Below are 19,877 nucleotides of genomic sequence, written 5' to 3'. Positions count from 1 at the left end.
CCGTTTACAACACAACGTAATTAAAACGTTTAGCTGACTCTACAGAGTTATCTCCCTGTAGTGTTAGGTACCACCTTAAATACTTGTTCTTAGTTTGTTAGAGAATGATGTGAAGATACATTTTTCACTGGTGCATGGGAGTGTTTGGATTTTAATGCTTAGTTTTGTTTAATTAAGGCCAACTAGAATTAATTAGTAGATTTTCATCCAAAGTTTTGAAAAAAATGGGGCGGTCGGGAGGATTTTATTTTTTAAATTTTATTAATATGAAACCTTCTTAATTGTGACGTGAACTTCATATATGCAAGTGTTATAATTAGCTTATATCATGTACATGTGTAAACATGTATAAAGAATCGTACATAATTTTTCAAATTCTTAAATAAATATCTCTGATTGGCAACGACTGTTCTACATGCAATGGCTACTTTAGAAACATATTTTCACAGTAAACAGTAAAATCTGGAGATATTCAGTTGGACTACCAACTCCAAATTTATTTTGCTTTCTAAGCGATGGTTTGTAGTCCCCATAAAACTATGAAAATGCAATGGTATGCAACACAAGTGTTGGGAATAGTAGGGTTGGCGCTTTTAATAAAATTAACAGTACCAATTTTCTTGCACCAGATGCGCATTTCGACAATACATGTCTCTTCAGTGATGATCGTGGCCAAAATATTTGAAATCCAAAGCTTATATAAAAGATAAAGAGCTATAATCCAAAAGGTCCAAAAAGTATAGCCAAATCTGTGAAAGGAATCAGAGCTTTGCATGAGGGAGATACATTCCTTAATTTATAATAATTTCTATCATTTTGTAACAGCAAATTTTAAAAACACAAAAAAATCCGTATTTTCATGCCAGTACCGAAGTACTGGCTACTGGGCTGATGATACCCTCGGGGACTAATAGTCCACCAGCAGAGGCATTGACCCAGTTGTAGTAATAAAATTAACGGTACCAATTTTCTTGCTCGAGATACGCATTTCGACAATACATGTCTCTTCAGTGATGCTCGTGGCCAAAAATTCTCAAGTTATGCAAGACTGAAGCATATATAATTATATTGTAAATCATGAAGTTGTTTAATGACTCTTTGAAGGGTATTTTGTGTTTTTAAACAAAAACAATAGCCATGGGTAAATCTAAGGGCTTTCTTTAACACAAAGTGTATGTTTGCCGACTTTTTGGACTCAATATTCGGTCATAGATCTACATGTAACAAGTTCGTGCTTTTGTCAATATCTTTAATCCAGTTATATTTTTTCACCAATTTGTTCCATGATTCATGCGCTTTGGAAATCATTCAGTTTCACAGCCCAGATTTGCTGACACAAAGTCAATGTATTATTAAAAAAATCCATAGTTTTCTAATGACAGAAATTTTCAATTTGTGACATACCGCAATTTGCGTTCTTAGACACATCGTATTAATCATAACCGAATATTTCATGCACTTTTGGTAATCTATCTCTATTATCAGTAGATGATATTGTCATCATTGAGCAGCAGAATTTGTCAACATAATCGTCCTAAAGTACTTGAAACAAGAAATATGAAAACCGAATTTTGAAACAGGAAGTTCGAATGAAACGAAATTATTAACGGTTACTGGTAGCGTAAATGAACAAAATCCGGAAATCGTAAATTTTTCAAATAAAAAAAATCGGGGCAGGACGATTTCAGAGGGGCGGGCGGGGATGAAAATCTATCAATAAATTTTAATTGGCCTAAGAGTGCTTTTGATGTGGATTTAACATTAAAACAAGATTTTGTGCATTCTATACAAAGACATATTTATTTTTCTCAACTTAAAAAGCGAATATGAACTTTTTGAGTGAACCTTTTTTTACTTATCTTCAGACTTGCCTGTCTTTGATAGTGAATGGTTTTATGAGATGGGTAACAGTTCTTTCATGAAGGCGCAGGAACTAGAACTGTTTACCTCTTAAAGCTTCTGCTGCTATGTACTTTTACAGATCTTGTTGTGAACTATGACCTCGATACGAAAATTGAGGATACCATTTTATTGGCATCTTTATTTAGAATTTCATTAAAACTATAAATACTTTTGGCAATATGTGCCTACAATTCATACATAAGATAAAGAAGGCAGCAAAGCTGACACTTCAAAATACTTGCTGGCTTCCTGCATCATGTGCCATTAACATTTTAATTGAATAAGGAAACAATGATTAATTACAATTTTGCAACATAAGAAACAATTGGTGTATTAACACCTATAAAATAGTCAATTGGTGTTCATTGCCATCGATTTATGCCTCTTTTTCATGATCTTTGCCCAGGCAGAGTCGACAGACAGTCAATTTTGACAAATTGTTCCAAAAAATAATACAGTTGGACTTCAAACAGGAATTCCCAGCCAGTGACAGGTCTGTTGTGGAATGAAATCTTTCTTATGTTTGGAAATTATATGTATAATGGAATCTTTCTTATGTTGGGGAATGATATGTTTAATGGAATCTTTCTTATGTTGGGAATAATATGTATAAAGGAATCTTTCTTATGTTTGGGAATAATATGTATAATGGAATCTTTCTTATGTTTGGGAATAATATGTATAAAGGAATCTTTCTTATGTTTGGGAATAATATGTATAAAGGAATCTTTCTTATGTTTGGGAATAATATGTATAAAGGAATCTTTCTTATGTTTGGGAATGATATGTATAATGGAATCTTTCTGTTTTGAATATTTAGGTTATTCCCTTCTGATGTTATTATTATATTTTCTCAGTTTTCAGATAATTTCTAGCCCTTTCCATAATTCTCATTTTCTGATTGACTGATCTTATTATTTATACAAACAAATATAATTATTATTTTTATGCCCCACCTACGATAGTAGAGGGGCATTATGTTTTCTGGTCTGTGCCTCCGTTCGTCCGTTCGTCTGTTCGTTCGTCCGTTCGTTCGTCCCGCTTCAGGTTAAAGTTTTTGGTCGAGGTAGTTTTTGATGAAGTTGAAGTCCAATCAATTTGAAACTTAGTACACATGTTCCCTATGATATGATCTTTCTAATTTTAATGTCAAATTAAAGTATTGACCCCAATTTCATGGTCCACTGAACAAAGAAGAAGATAGTGTGAAGCTCAGGTTAAAGTTTTTGGTCAAGGTAGTTTTTGATGAAGTTGAAGTCCAATCAACTTGAAACTTAGTGCACATGTTAACTATGATATGATCTTTCTAATTTTAATGCCAAATTAAAGTATTGACCCCAATTTCACGGTTCAGTGAACATGTAAAATGATAGTGCGAGTGGGGCATCCATGTACTATGGACACATTATTTTTCTTCTTTTGATGGAAGTAGTATTGAATGATAGATAAAAATATTGTTGGTGTTATATCACCACTCTTAACCACCATATCATTATTGGGCTATTTCTCAGCGGCTAGTTTTTATTGGTGGAGTAAGCCGGAATGCCCAGATAAAACCAAAAATTGAATTGATTTTGTAGGCAAAAATGTGCCACTATTTAACATTTTTAATCCCCAACTTTTTTTTTTAAAGAATATTTGGATCAAAATGAAAATATATTAAAAAAGCCATTATTGAACAGCATTTGAAATTTTTCATTCAGCAATAAAACTTTCTTTCTAATTTTAATGCCAAATTAGATTTTTTACCCTATTTCACGGTTCATGGAACATGGAAAATGATTGAGTTGGGCATCCGTGTACTTTGGACACATTCTTGTTTTTCATAACTTCTTATCCACTTGATGTTTGATGGACAATTTTACAGAAGTATATACAAAAAGTTCAGCATGATTATCTCATTCAATGGTATAATTAGACTTGTTGTATAATTCCTTGCACCTGCTTATATTTGTCTATGTGTATCAACCTTCAGGTCAGTACTCAATCTTAATAGAGTACGGCAGTTGTCAGTCAGGAGGAGTATACGCCCAGATAGTATGAAGAGGTTTGTGTAGTTATCTCCATTTCTGAACATAGTTATCTCCCTTTGCTTTCCTTTATTATTTACTCTGAATGTACAGCATGTGTTTATGTAATGTTATTATTTGTGTATTGTGATTATTAACAATGTATATTGTCTATTGTAATATTACAATATTCAAGAACTAATGTCTTGTAGATAAGTGATAATGAGATTTTTATTAGGTTTTTTTTACTGGCAGATTTTTTTTTCCAAATTTGTAATGTGCCCATGTAAGCAGATCAAAATATAATTAAATGGGTTCAATTTTGAGAAATTGGAACTCATATAAACATCCTTCATCTAAGGATTTTATTCTATTATTCTTAATTGTTTAAAATAACATAAAATGATAATTTTTCCTTTTGAAGATTTCGAGAACCTTAGTTTTCCGACACTGTTATTTTCTACTAACAGAAAGTATTCAGAGATATATATTAACAGGATATTGTATCTGGAACATATAATTAACAGATAACGTTAGATTTACAACACATATTTATATTTAGTATATTGGGCTTTTATATAGTTACAAATATATGATAGCTTTAATTGAGCTAACAGAATTTATATTCAAGACCATGTCAATGTATGGTTATTATTTTGTACTCTAAACATTTTAAACTTAATGATAGTAAGAAAAGCATATAATCAAAATGGATACTAGAATAATTTGGAATATGAATGAATAAAATTGAGAATGGAAATGGGGAATGTGCCAAAGAGACAACAACCCGACCATAGAAAAAAACAACATCAGAAGGCCACCAACAGGTCTTCAATGTAGCGAAAAATTCCCACACCCGGAGGTGTCCTTCAGCTGGCCCCTAAACAAATATATACTAGTTCAGTGATAATGAACGCCATACTAATTTCCAAATTGTACACAAGAAACTAAAATTAAAATAATACAAGACTAACAAAGGCCAGAGGCTCCTGACTTGGGACAGGCGCAAAAATGCGGCGGGGTTAAACATGTTTGTGAGATCTCAACATGTTCCTCAATAAGAGGAGAAATATACCAGAGAAACATTCAAAGTCCAAAAATAAACTTACAACTGCATATATAAAAAAAAAGATGTGGTATAATTGCCAATGCGACACCTGTCACAAGAGACCAAAATAACACAGAAATTTTAACAACTATAGGTGACCGTACGGCCTTCAACAATGTGTTTACGGCCTTACAACTGCATGGCTAAAATTGAAAAAGATCAACAGACAAACTATAATACACAAAACACAACAGCAACACTGAAAATGTTACAGTAATGTTTTGTTTAAGGCAAAATTTTAAGAAGCTAACAACTTCTAAATATGGAAGTGTTTTAAGTGGTGTGCATTCAAACCCCAAAAGTGTCCGTTATAGAATTGATTTTGTGTAATTCTGAAATGTACAGGAAATTTAAGAAAGAAGTAACTTGTTCATGTATATGTATACAGTATTAGAAACTTGTGCTGTCATGGAAAAATGATACTGTTAATGAAATGTGATCCTTTCAACATTAAATTTTACTGCAAGTTACTGCATGAAATACTTATTAAAGTGGTATGAAGTACTAATTTACTAATTATGGTGATTGTGTGAATATTGAATTTCCAGACTGTCAGTTCTACTAACATGTGATTTATATCCTATTAATACACATGTGATATTAGTGGATGCGATAATTTATACTTACTAATACATTTTAAGAATCAGTATGTTTTTGAAACATAAAGTTTCTATTTGGTTAAAAAAAACAATGAAAATTTGGGAAGGATTACAATATTTAAGAATTGAATGTGTTATTAGATGTAAATATAGGTTTAAACAAATATCTGACTAAAAATGTAAGTTATAACATTATTGCTTCAGAAAGTTGGTAGACTATTCATTTGAAGAAGTAAATGACGAAAAAATATGTTATACCAGTTTCTTTGTCTTTGTTTCCAAACAGTTCTCAAGGTTAATCATTATTAAGGCGAAGAAGAGAAGTTCAGATAGCTTAAAAGAAAGAAAGATTTGCGAGAATGAAAACGAATAGCAACTTAACAAAACAGCTAAAGCTATCTTGGAGAATAGTTTGCCTGAAAAACTAGTAACCTTATTCATCATATTTATTACTCTTGATTGAGTCTGTAGAGATAAAGAGTCAAATACACCTTTAAGATATCCCATTCACATTCATTACATGAATTGTTGTAGCCTTAGCTTAGAAAATAGTTTGAATGTAACTTCAATAACACAGATAGAAGTTATACATTAAACTCAAAAGATTTATTGTATAATTATGCCAATAAAATTGGAAGTCTATTTAATTCATGTTATGAATATTATACCAACGTTATGATCTTTCCAGAGATCACATGACCAGTTATGGGTTTAATTTCCAGAAAAGAATTTTGTATAATTTTATGACTTCTTTGTGATTGTAGATACCCCAATGCATTTGAGTTGAGTACAACAAAAACTACTAGTAACAGAACTTACCTGTTTGCAGCCACTACACAGGAGGAGAAGATGACGTGGATGAGAACACTTACTAAGGTATCTATCATAGAAATAGGTATTTGCACCTGTCCTAATTCAGGACTACTGATGTACAGTAGTTGTCGTTTGTTTATGTAATTTATACATGTTTCTCGTTTCTCGTTTTTTTATATAGATTAGACTGTTGGTTTTCCTGTTTGAACGGTTTTACACTAGTAATTTTGGGGCCCTTAATAGCTTGTTGTTCAGTGTGAGCCAAGGCTTCGTGTTGAAGGCTGTACATTGACTCATAATGGTTTACTTTTTTAAATTATTATTTGGATGGAGAGTTGTCTCATTGCCATTGGCACATCTTCCTATATCTCTGAGTGCCAATGAGACAACACTCTCCATCCAAGTAACAATTTGTAAAAACAAACATAAAAAAAACGAGAAACACTTATGAACCACATCAACAAACAGTAACTACTGAACATCAGATTCCTGACTTATAGGTACAAACAAATGCATCTGGTTTAAACATTTAAATATGTACTAACCTTCACCCTTATCTAAAACAATAATGTAACAGTATGTTGGTTAAAATGTTCTAGCAAGAAATAAAATTTGTTTGGTCAACACATACGGATAATATTTATATGATCCCCTTGCTACTTTTTCATACCACATGAAGTTCATTTTTTATGACCCATTAATGGGCATTATGTTTTCTGGTCGATGGGTCCAACTGTCTGTCCGTTAGTTCGTTCATCCCGCTTCAGGTTCAAGTTTTTGGTTGAGGTAGTTTTTGATGAAATTGAAGTCCAATCAACTTGAAACTTAGTACACATGTTCCTTATGATACGATCTTTCTAATTTTAATGCCAATTAGAGATTTTACCCCATTTTCAAGGTCCATTGAACATAAAAAATGATATTGCGGATGTGGCATCTATGTACTTAGGAAACATTCTTGTTATAGGATTAGTTACCCACAATGTTTGTTAATCAAATTGCAGATCAAGATATATTGTTATTGAAGATTGCTTACTTTATACATGCATGAATAAATATCGATGAAATTTTATATTTTTCAGTTGTTTTGTCCTATACATTTTATCAAAGAAATACATGACAAAGAGTTTTCACTGGCAGGAAATTTCTACATGAAGGCAGGGGTTGCATCGGTAAGTAAAGTCTAGCTTTAGATTTCTAAACGAATTTTTTTCAAAATTTGGAGAAATTCTAACATGCCAATTTATATTGTTTTTATTTAATAGAAAATCAAGTGATATGGTGTATCCCTCTATGACAAGAAAGTTTTTGAGAACAATATGTTTAAATGATAATTTTAGTATACTGTGAAAGTACTTTAATTCTTGGGTATCAATTTTCGTGGTTTGAGAAATATTGACATGTTCGTGGGTTTTTAAATTCGTGGATTTTAGTTTTCTAAAAAAAAAATTTGGAAAATTGAAGCTTTAGAAACGAAGGTTACAAATTGTCTTGATTGAGGAAAATTGCAAAGTAAACATTGACCCGGTAAAATGGTAAATCGTAGTGACAACACTAATTAACCCTAGATAAAGTGATCAACAGATTTAAGACCATCAAAGGTGTTAATTAGGCCATAAACATGTCACCTAAAGAAAACAGTACACAAAAACAAATGCTATAAACGTATCTTAATGTTAAATAATTCTTATCAAAATTAAGCTCAGCATAAAATTTTATTTCCGGTATGTACGAGAATTTTGAGGTTATAAAATGAACACTTTATCATACAAGCATACCAATACCGCAAATCTGAAAGATTAAATGGGTATACTCCTTCATGGAGTTGTAGTTCATAGCGCGTTTGCCCTATGACTACTATATAGCATTTTCAGATTTGACGTTATTCAATATATTCTCTAGATCATATCAGTAGTCAAACCTACATGGGATCTTTCCATGTCTTGATTTTGACAATGTTTGTTTTATTTCGTTGGACACTTAAATTCGTGGATAACGTCATCCACGAAAACCACGAAAATTGGTACCCCACGAATAAAAGTACTTTCACAGTATGCAAATACACCTAATCTCTATTTGCCTCATCACTGGCCAAAACAGTTTAAAAGACATCAAATTTTAACAAGAAGAAAGTGTTTATGTCTAGCTTTAAATTGTAATTTTAATTTTTGAAACCCCCCCCAAAATAAAATTTCATTACAATAACTTTTGTTATATTATTTCAGGAATGGCAGAAAACATGGATACTTGTAGATAGAAAGATAGTGAGATATTTAGATGATGTAAGTTCATTATTACATGTATTAGGGCTATGTTAAATCATCTTTTGCTGCAACTGATATGTAGTTTCAATGTGCTGCCTTTAATTGAAAGTGTTCAGATAAGTACATGTAACTGTGTCTTCAATGGATAATTTTAGGAGTTTAAGTGAAGCTCTTGATTGATGGGGCATGGCAAATATCCGAAAAGCAATCAAAATTACAAACAACGGTATACGAAACACAACATACACAATATAGAAAACTTAATACTGAGCAGCACTAACCCTGACCTATCAATAAGGGGGGAAACTTTTGACTATTTCAATTTTTAAGTTGTTCAAATCATATATATCTTGCTAACATATACTCAGTATATATCAAACCAGTTCTATGAGAATAATAGATATTTCAAGTATTGGAAATAACTCACTTTTTATTAAAAGTAATCAGTTTTTATGGATGTTTTTACTGAAATTAAGAGATAACTGTATTGTATTTGAAGCTTTAAGGACGTCCATCGGTAGTTTTACTGTCGCAAATTTAGTTTACCTGGCGACGCGGAGCAGACAGGTAAACAGGTATTTGCGACAGTAAAACTACCGATGGACGTCCGCAAAGCTTCAAATACAATACAGTTATCTCTATTCTAATGCAAAACAAGTTCATAATTAAATTTCAATCATTATTTTAGTGTAAAATCTTCATTAAAGAAAATTCCGCGAAAATATGTTATCTTCTTTGGTCCCTACACTAGGTGACGTCATAGGTATGCTTCCGTCGTCAAACATAAACACCGGGCGTTTGTTGGCTTTTGTGCCGCTTCAGAATGTAATAAAATTTGATAAAAAGAAGATTTTTAGCTACAACAAGTGAGTGTTTTGCTTATTATTGTAGAAATTACATGTCAATACATTCAGCAATTCAAATAGTTACAGACAAGGAGATTGAGAATTTTACGCTAACTGTCATCCAATCAGAACCATTGATACAAAATAATTGCATTAGAATAACTAGTATACAGATAAAGGTTATCAATTTATTGGTTGATGTGACCTCATTGATCCAGCTAGTTCTAAGCTACTAGAATAATAAAATATATTCAAATAGTTACTGATTCAAAATGAAATTATTTTACAGGAACAAAAGTTACTAGAAATAGATCTCAGAAAAGTTTCTAATATTCGTAAGTTTACAATTATTGTTTTCTTTTGCCCATCAAATAACTATTTACTTTTAAAACATATACTGAATTGTACATGATTGCAATAATATTAGTCAGAAGATTTTTTTGTGAATTACAGAAAAGTGCTTCAGGAACTGACATGGGGACTTTTTTGCAAGTTTGAATTTTCTCAATTGTTTTAGTGATTTACATGGTGTTTTGTTGATTGAGACTGAATCAAATTAGAAATTATTACATAAGTAGTAAAACTGAAAAGTTTAAGATAAAAATAAGATACAAAACATTGCTTGTTAAATTTCCAACTACAGATTTGTTCATTTTATTAGAGGATTTTCTGTTATCTCTTGTTTATTCTCAATAAAATGAAGATATATATATTTTACTTTGTTACAGAATATGTTGAGCATGTGGCAGGTCAACCATGTCCATACTCAGCAGAGAGTGGCAAATGTTTCACCATCGATATTCCTGGAAGGTAGGTTTTGGTGAGAGGTGGGAGGGCATTTAGAATTATAATGTGGTAGGGGTGAGCAGCTGAGACATTGCTAATCATTACCACACATTACATAGCAAGTGCCCCTACCCCACCCCTCTGAGGTTATTCATATCTTTGATCTATAAAACAACATTAAATTATAAAATGATACTTTAAGGTAATGGGTTTATGAAGAATATTTTGCAGAATAACAGAAAAGTTGATCAAAAACTAATTATAAAAATCATTTGAAATTGAGAATGGAAATGGGGAATATGTGAAAGAGACAACAACCAGACCTAAGAGCAGACAGGGAAAAAAACATGCAAACATCAGACATCAGACTCGGACTTCTCTTGAACTGAATTTTAATGTGCGTATTGTTATGCGTTTACTTTTCTACATTGGTTAGAGGTATAGGGAAAGGGTTGAGATCTCACAAACATGTTTAACCCCGCCGCATTTTTGCGCCTGTCCCAAGTCAGGAGCCTCTGGCCTTTGTTAGTCTTGTATTATTTTGATTTTAGTTTCTTGTGTACAATTTGGAAATTAGTATGGCGTTCATTATCACTGGACTAGTATATATTTGTTTAGGGGCCAGCTGAAGGACGCCTCCGGGTGCGGGAATTTCTCGCTACATTGAAGACCTGTTGGTGACCCTCTGCTGTTGTTTTTTATTTGGTCGGGTTGTTGTCTCTTTGACACATTCCCCATTTCCATTCTCAATTTTAAAAAATGTGAAATTTTTTGGAAAAATGAAAAAGATTAAAAGATATAACAGTTCTAAGCTGAGTATCATGTAATAGAATACACATAGAAAATTTAATCATATTATCCTTTTTATGATTTTTTGCAATGTATTACGAATCTACATCATTGATTGAGATGATAACTTTACTTTTTTAGGTCACTATACTTCCAAGCAGATTTACAACGAGATACAGAAAGACTTTATGAAGCCTTTGGAAACAGTATGAAGGTAAACTAATGTTGTTATACTTGAGAAGTAGCCTTAAAGTCTTTTATTAAGTCATATATGTTAATTCCTGAACTGTAACAGTTAGAGGGATGAAAATCATTTTTTATTTGATTGTGAATGAATCAAGGATATGAGAAATAATGTTTTTTTTTGTGATTTTATATTAATAATTCTAATTAAGATTTTCTACTGAAGAAAAGAAGATTTTATACTAAATCCATCAACATCATCCTGGCAAAATAAATTTGGGTGAAGCATTAAGAAATTATTAGAACTAATTTAAAGACAGTGGATTCATATTTTAGTTTCTCTAATTCTATGGAAAAATATCCCTTTCCGAACACGTTGTAAAAAAAATAATTTAATCAACGTGTGGTTGCCGTGATCTAGGAAGATGATTGGCTGAGTCAAAGGGTCATAACCTTTCTCAGCTCCCTGAATGATCAAAATGTTCTAACAGGTGTTAATGAAATTGACAACTTCGTGGAAAGTGGAAGGTACTCGAAGTGTATTTTGGTTTATAAAAAAGGAAATTTATCTTTTAATCATTAGAGAAACAGATTATTGCATAGTAACGCGTGGATTATCTGATTTATCCAATCTCGAGGCTCAGACTTTTAAATTAATAATTTAACTATCTCGATTGGATAAATCCGATAATCCACTTGTATCAATGTAATAATCTATATGTATATATGTGAGAATGTTTTTCTGATATTTAGCATAATAACTTTTCCTAGATTGTAATTATCTTTAGGTAGAATCTTCGTTGGGGCTTCGGCAAAACTAATAAATAAATCCTCAATTTATTTTATAAAATCACAGGAATTGTTTTTTGTCATGGAATAATATGAGGGAAAAGATTTTAATACTAGTTGAATCTTTCTCACATTGTGGCAATTATATTATAAAAATTGTTCGAAATTATATATTAGGATTGGCCAAGACGACTTTTGACACAGATATATGTGAATTAATCTATTTCATTGAAAATACTTTCCTCTCCATCATTGTATAAAGATGAAATCCCCTCCCCTCATGTATTGATATTGATCTAATGATTGTGGAAGTTTTGTTATATAAGATTCATATTTGAAACTATGGTAAAAATGGTAATGGCTAATTTCTAATCAGATTTATAAGTTACGACGGGTAAGTGATAACAATTCTTTGTCATTTTCTTAGAATGAAATTAACATAAGATATCAGTCAAGATTTCAATTTCTTTGTCATTTTCTTAGAATGAAATTAACATAAAATATTGGTGAAGTTTTCAATTTCTGTCATTTTCTTAGAATGAAATTAACATAAAATAGCGGTCAAGTTTTCAATTTCTTTGTTATTTTCTTAGAATGAAACTAACAAAATATTGGTAAAGGTTTCAATTTATTTTTTCTATTTAAATTTTTACTAATTTACAGTACTAAGATTTCTATATGACAATTGCATCATTTTATTTTTTTTGTTTGCATGGTGACCTTTACAGCATGAATAATTCATGTGTTTGATCATGACCTTTCAGTCAGTTGTTTCATTGGCTCGTATAAGATACACAGCAGTCTTGCTCTCTTTGAAAAATCCTCCAACGGGATAATTTCTCTGAAATGAAACGTTCCGTCATTTTACTCTCTATATTTTCATCATCATAGGAAGATTTACATGATTTAAAATCTTCTGCTGCCTCTTGTATCAATGTTTTTTCCAATTTTGTTTATTCATAATGTTACAAATAAAGCTGTTACCTTGGTTGCTTGAACAGAGAGTTGTCTCATCAGCAATCATACTACAACTTCTTATTTACATATTCAAAGTTAACTCAAATTTAGAAAAGAAAGCAATCAAGTTTGTAAGTTTAGGAGAAACAAACAACAAACACTGGCTTAAAGAAAGTAAGAAAAATAATTGACAAACAACATTCCATCAAACTCTCCGCAGAAAACTAAAGATGAGCAACAAAAACCCATTTAAAATCTGCAGTGAACTCGAAGATTAAAGTTTGAGCAAAAAGGGGATATCATAGAAATAATTGATATCTGGATAGCATGATACAGAAGATCAATGAATACACAAGTAGGCAGTCATGAAAAATGATTAATGTTTAGGTCAGTTATTTGAAGCCTAACTTGAGATGAATTAATGTTTTTCTGATATTGATTGGCATTCATTCATGATTGGAAATGTTCATGCATGAAACTTTCAGCCCCATCACTGATACATACAAATCATATATGATTTTCAAAATTAAATACACCTACTCTGGATCCATTAATTTGTGTGGAATACCAGTTTTCATTGTCTGTTGATAAAGATGATCCAAAAATTCAAATGTGTACAGCTAATTTCCTAATGCATGTAAAGCAAGACTTTGGTGAGCTTGCTTGCTTTGTTTGTATATTGTACAATTGTAATTGGGATAATGTCCAATCGAATTTGAATATAATATATACTGGTTTTACTATGCCTTTATATATTGTTTGACGATGTCAATCTTAATAACATAGCTTGAATTAATATTTATATAAACAATACAAACAAGCCTACCAAAGTTTTACTCTACAAGCAGTAGGAAATTAGCCGTAAATGAAATACTACTTTTCCATAGGCTTATACAAAAATCTAGGTAGGACCACAAAATCACATATCTATAAAGTAACAGAATTGTTCCTTAATCCACGAAAGTAAATGAATCCACAGTATTTTGTAAAAAAGGGACCTGGTTTAGACAGTTTTTACTCTAATAATTCTAGACTATTGTTTCCTTGTAGGGAGGAGGCCCAACCATTGAGGACCAACAATTAACTCCAGAGAATGTCCCTGTTATTGTACATAAATGTATCAAGTTTATAGAGGATAATGGTAAGTTGTAGGGAGAGTAATAAAAATAAAAGAGAAAATTATGACAAAAGGATGAGGATTGTCAATATGCATGATAAGTGTAGATCTTATTTTAAAGTAATTTTTTTTTGTCAATTTTCAAACTTTAAAATAGTTGATGAATTAACACAAGGAAAGATTAACAATTCATATTCAAGGTATTTTTCTTTTTAAAGTTGTATACCGTAAAAAGATTGCTCATGTCAATGTTTTGGTTCTGAGGTACGAAAATAATAATTTTTGGCTTAAGATATCAGCAACTAAAGTATGTGAAAATTTCTACTTTAAAAGTCAAAACAAAATCATCTATTTATAAAAACTCACCTCTTATTTTGTATGGATTCACAATTATAGTTAACTATTCAATTCTATTTATTTTAAGGTTTTAAAGATGAAGGTGTATATAGACTAGCTGCCCAGGATTCTAAAATACAGAATGTGTTGTCACGGTTTTTAGCAGGTAAATGTGTTTTTTGTGTCAAGGTAAAATAATGATTTGATTATTTTCTGTAGACCATGTCAAATACACAATCCAGTTCTAGTTTCCACAAGATATGAATAGACTGTTTTATTTGGAATTTTGATCAAGTTTTGTCATTTTTATAGACAATTTTTGAGGTTGCTGCATATCCATGAAAAACTCTGGTTTAAGTGAACATCATTAACTGAAAAATTTATAATATGTTTTTAATATTAATGAATGAAATTTAAAAGGAAAATGTCAATGACTAAACAAAAGCCACTTAGAACCTTTAGGGGTCAGCATTTATTCTTCCATATTGGATATATTGACAATCAATCCTTAGTTAAAAAAGGTCATGAATATATTAAAAAGATCTGGGATCAGTACCTAATTTAGCATATTTATATTTTCAGATGCACATAGCTTAAGTTTGAGAATGGATTTACACTCAGTCAATGAGGTTGCTAATTGTTTAAAAAGATTCTTTAGACAGCTTAAAGATCCGTTGTTTACAAAGATAGCTTACCAAGACTGGATCAAATGTGCAGGTATGATAGATACCAGTTTGGGTAGTTTTCAGTAAAAAATAAGTAGGCTAGGAACCAGTACAGGTAGTTTTCAGTACAAAATAGGTAGGCTAGGTACCAGTTATAGATATGTATTTGGTACCAGTTTCAATAGACTGAAAATTTCAATTGAATTTTCTCTGGTTAATAAAGCTCAAAAAATTAATTCATTATCATTATCATTTTATCAATGCATTGCATGAACAATATTCCAACCTTATTCAACTTAGATTATGCTTAATAATCTGCAATGGAAGAAGCCATATTTATAAAGACTACAATGTTTATACCTTATCTGTTTTAGCTATGGAGAGTGTAGAATCCAAACTATCCTTTTATAAGTTCCAAATTAACCAATTACCACTGGTGAACAAATGTACAGTGAAAAAACTTATACTACATCTAGCATGGTACGTATGAAGTAGTAAATTAGTTTTTGCTTTTTTGAAACCTTATTGTTTGACCATAGTCATTTTAGAGCCCTTTATAGCCAAGGCTCCATGTTGAAGGCTGTACTTTGACAGACAATGGTTTACTTTTGTGAGTTGGATGGAGAGATGTGTCTCATTGGCATCTTCTTCTACTTCTATAATTTTGCAGCCACCATCATTAAACTGATTATTTTGCCACTTTTGGATGTGCATGTAAATGTTTTACATAAAATTGTGTGAAAATTTTCTGAATTTACAGTAATGGGTAGAGGAAAGTCTACAAATCCACACAATATCTGTTGGAACTTTAATATCGATGTTTTTTTGTTTAATTTCAGTTTGTCCACGTACAGTGCTGAGAACAAGATGGACGTAAAGAATATTGCCTTAGCATTTGGTTCAACGCTGATGAAGGGTGGGGCTGAGGTAAGGTATACATATATCATCATGTCTTAAGTTAGATAATTATACCCCCGCTTTAAAAAAGGGAGGGTATACTGTTTTACCTCTGTCTGTCCTTCCGTCAGTCCGTCCGTCCCATGAATATTTTTCGTCGCATTTTTCTCAGGAACTACAATACAAGGATTTCTGAAATTTGGTTTCAGGGTTTATCTAAGTCAGCTATACCGTGTGATGCATTTTGAGATTGATCACTTGACAACTTCCTGTTTACCGAACACTTGTATGATTTTACACATGATAGCCAAGTTGAAAATTTTCGTCACATTTTTCTCAGGAACTATCATACAAGGATTTCTGAAATTTGGTTTCAGGGTTTATCTAAGTCAGCTATACTGTGTGATGCGTTTTGAGATTGATCACTTGACAACTTCCTGTTTACCGAACACTTGTATGATTTTACACATGATAGCCAAGTTGAAAATTTTCGTCACATTTTTCTCAGGAACTACAATACAAGGATTTCTGAAATTTGGTTTCAGGATTTATATAAGTCAACTATACCGTGTGATGCGTTTTCAGATTGATAACTTGACAACTTCCTGTTTACCGAAACACGTGTATGATTTTACACATGATAGCCAAGTTGAAAATTTTCGTCACATTTTTCTCAGGAACTACAATACAAGGATTTCTGAAATTTGGTTTCAGGGTTTATCTAAGTCAGCTATACCCTGTGATGCGTTTTGAGATTGATCACTTGACAACTTCCTGTTTACCGAACACTTGTATGATTTTACACATGATAGCCAAGTTGAAAATTTTCGTCACATTTTTCTCAGGAACTACAATACAAGGATTTCTGAAATTTGGTTTCAGGATTCATATAAGTCAGCTATACTGTGTGATGCGTTTTCAGATTCATCACTCGACAACTTCCTGTTTACCGAACACTTGCATATTTTTACACTATTTATATTATCCACTTGCGGCGGCGGTATCATCAGTGAGCAGTAGCTGGCAGTTTCACTTGTTATTACTATCAAAGAAGATAAGGAATATATAGCAGTTTGACAAACACTAATTTAGATCATTGAAATGCTTAATATTTCCTTTACAATAGAACATGATTGAATTGTCAGTTGATTTATACTATATTTAGTGTTATGTATCTTTACTGTATGTAGTGTTACCTTGATTAGCTGTTACAGATTTATTACTTTTGTTTTGTAGATGATAGCTCAGAATCATTTGCCATTAGAAATGAGAGTGATTGAAGATCTGATTACACATCACAGTGTTCTGTTTGAGGTTAGTGGATTTTAAAAACAGTGCTTTGTATCAAAGGTTTGAACTGAGAAATTGAACATACTTTTTTTTAAGGCATGGAGTTTTAAGACCTTGTCTTAAGTTTTATACTTTGATTAATATCACTGCATATTCTTTTTTATGCCCCTGCTGTGGAGAAGGGGATTAAGTGTTATCCTTGTCCGTCCATATGTCCTAATTTGGATGAAGACATTTACATACGGTCTAGACTTATGCCCCTTTATATATGGATACATTGCTAATATTTTTTTTTCATTCTCTTACTTCAGTTTGCCTCAATCAAATGTTATGAAACTTATTCACAGTGCTTATAACCACAAAATTCAGATCAAGTACAAATTTGGATGGCTTCACTTTACTGTTCTTCAGTTTTTATACCCTTATAACTTTTTATGAAAAAAAAAAGCCTCTGTCAGACGAAAATTCTGTCAATGAATTTGGGTAGGACAAATAGACAAGTTTTGGCACCATTTTTCTTGAAATTTGAATAAATGTTTGTAATGTAGCCCCCAAAACATAGTTTTGTTTTGTTTTTCAATTTCCTCACCATTTTAACATATTTGTTTTAACTGCCAAACGATCAAGTATACTGTGGATTCATTATTATTTGTGGGATACCAATTTTGGTGGATTTCTTGGGTAAAGTTGAACCACAAATTTAAATGTTCAACATATTACAACCTGCCCTTAAGCTTGAATGCAGAATTTGTTTAAACCGCAAAAAATCAAATATCCACAAAGATACAATTTTCCCTCAAGCCACAAAAATTGGAATCAACGAAAATTAATGATTCCACAATATATTTAAGTCAGTGTCGTTTAATATGTTAACAGGAAGAGGTGCAGAAAATTGAAAGGTCAGAGAGCATGCTGCAGGCGGTCCAGCAAAAAATAAAAATGGCCGAATTGCAGCATCGTAATTCAGCAGTACATCTTGTAAGTACATAACACACATCAATATTTAAACATGTGTTTTCTGTTCTATAGAAGGAAAAGACAGCAGCCCAACAACTTGAAGAAGAACGTAAACGTATTCTGTTCAGGATCAAACAAATGTCATTTGAAAAGCCGGTAGAATTTGTGAGTTACGCTTTCATTTGGCAGTGCTTTGCAGTTTAATGGCCTTTCTGCTAGATATTTTGGATTTTAATTCACGATGCACTTGTGATAAATTAATGTGTGATTTTGTACACTGTTCTTAATAAACACTGAGTTCTGGTTTAAACACAAGTACTGGTTTGAACATGATTTTCGCACTGAGTTCTGGTTTTAACACTGAGTTCTGGTTTTAACACTGAGTTCTAGTTTAGACACTGAGTTCTGGTTTAAACACAGAGTTCTGGTTTAGTCACTGAGTTCTGGTTTAAACACATAGTTCTGGTTTAAACAATGAGTTGTGGTTTTAAATCTGAGTTTAAGTTTAAACTTAGTTCTGTTTTAAAAACTTGTGTTGTGGTATAACATTGAGTTCTGTTTTAAACACTGAGTTCTGGTTTAGACACTGTGTTCTGGTTTAGACACTGAGTTCTGGTTTAAACACTTGTTTTGGTGAAGATATTACGTTCCGTTTAAACACTGAGTTCTGTTTTTAACAATGAGAACTTGTTTTGGGCACTGGAAATGGATTGAAAGACAACACCAGTTTATAAGTTCATAAGTGGTTAAATTTAGACATTCTTTGCATTACTTGCTTATACATTGATAAGCTACTTGTATTGCTTACATAGTATATATACTCAGCCATTTATTATACTCTAACTGCCTTAATTTGTTTAACAATAAGTTGATGTGATACAATTACAAGGAAAATAACTGACCACAACACAATATGAAAATACCTTATAAATTTGGTGTGTTGGAAAGGCTTTCCTAAATTAGTCTACATCAGGAATGGTCTAATTATAATTTTATATATTGGTTACAAAGAATTACATTGATTTCCCAGTGAAAAAAATCCTGATATTTTCAGATGTGAAATAAACATGGTTATTTCATTCCTGTGATGTTATACAACAGAAGGCGTTGTCATGACGTTAGATCAAAACAAATTGTGAATGCTTAGAAAAATATATTTCCTTATATTTTCTACTTTTATTTCAGAAAAAAGGTCATTTACCAATTTAATAAAAAGAATAACTTATCAAAGAATTCAAATATTGAAAAATATTCAACTCGTGACTGAACAACTCTGATAACTAACTCATGCACTACACACATTTGTGAATTAATGTGTTGTTAGGTCACTTGTGGAATATTTTTCTCTATTTAAATTCTTTGATTAGTTATTCTATAAATACCATAGGTTTATAGTTGCAATGTCTTGGATGAGTTCTTACATCAGTTTTGAGTCCAGATAAATCATTTTTGAAAAAGTAATGTATCTTGAAAATATTATTTTTTTGGAAATTGAATAGTTAGCGCTCTCATGTGTTCAATTCTTACCAGATTTTTAAAAATGCATCCTATATTGTAGATTTATATCAGCA

The 19,877-nt window shown here is 31.5% G+C and overlaps 1 protein-coding gene across 8 annotated transcripts in view; it reads left to right on the top strand.

Annotated features, from left to right (window-relative positions):
* LOC143042841 (arf-GAP with Rho-GAP domain, ANK repeat and PH domain-containing protein 1-like) overlaps positions 1-19,877 on the top strand; it is a 100,570-nt gene that overhangs the window by 62,329 nt on the left and 18,364 nt on the right. For 3 of the 8 annotated variants that reach the window (XM_076215319.1, XM_076215317.1, XM_076215315.1), the window contains 14 exons: positions 6,383-6,494; positions 7,514-7,603; positions 8,657-8,713; positions 9,830-9,875; positions 10,269-10,350; positions 11,257-11,329; positions 12,464-12,481; positions 14,095-14,185; positions 14,586-14,663; positions 15,080-15,214; positions 15,537-15,642; positions 16,002-16,089; positions 17,296-17,373; positions 18,226-18,327. In XM_076215319.1, the coding sequence (XP_076071434.1) occupies positions 6,383-6,494; positions 7,514-7,603; positions 8,657-8,713; positions 9,830-9,875; positions 10,269-10,350; positions 11,257-11,329; positions 12,464-12,481; positions 14,095-14,185; positions 14,586-14,663; positions 15,080-15,214; positions 15,537-15,642; positions 16,002-16,089; positions 17,296-17,373; positions 18,226-18,327 (1,156 nt within the window). Of the gene's footprint in view, positions 1-2,308; positions 2,396-3,877; positions 3,950-6,382; positions 6,495-7,513; positions 7,604-8,656; positions 8,714-9,829; positions 9,876-10,268; positions 10,351-11,256; positions 11,330-12,463; positions 12,482-14,094; positions 14,186-14,585; positions 14,664-15,079; positions 15,215-15,536; positions 15,643-16,001; positions 16,090-17,295; positions 17,374-18,225; positions 18,328-19,877 lie in introns of all 8 variants that reach the window. The other 5 variants (XM_076215314.1, XM_076215312.1, XM_076215313.1 and 2 more) reach the window with 3 other exon arrangements.

The sequence above is a fragment of the Mytilus galloprovincialis genome, chromosome 8, assembly GCF_965363235.1.
Source record: "Mytilus galloprovincialis chromosome 8, xbMytGall1.hap1.1, whole genome shotgun sequence".
NCBI classification, from domain to species: domain Eukaryota; kingdom Metazoa; phylum Mollusca; class Bivalvia; order Mytilida; family Mytilidae; genus Mytilus; species Mytilus galloprovincialis.
This window is presented reverse-complemented; position numbering and strand designations above follow the sequence as displayed.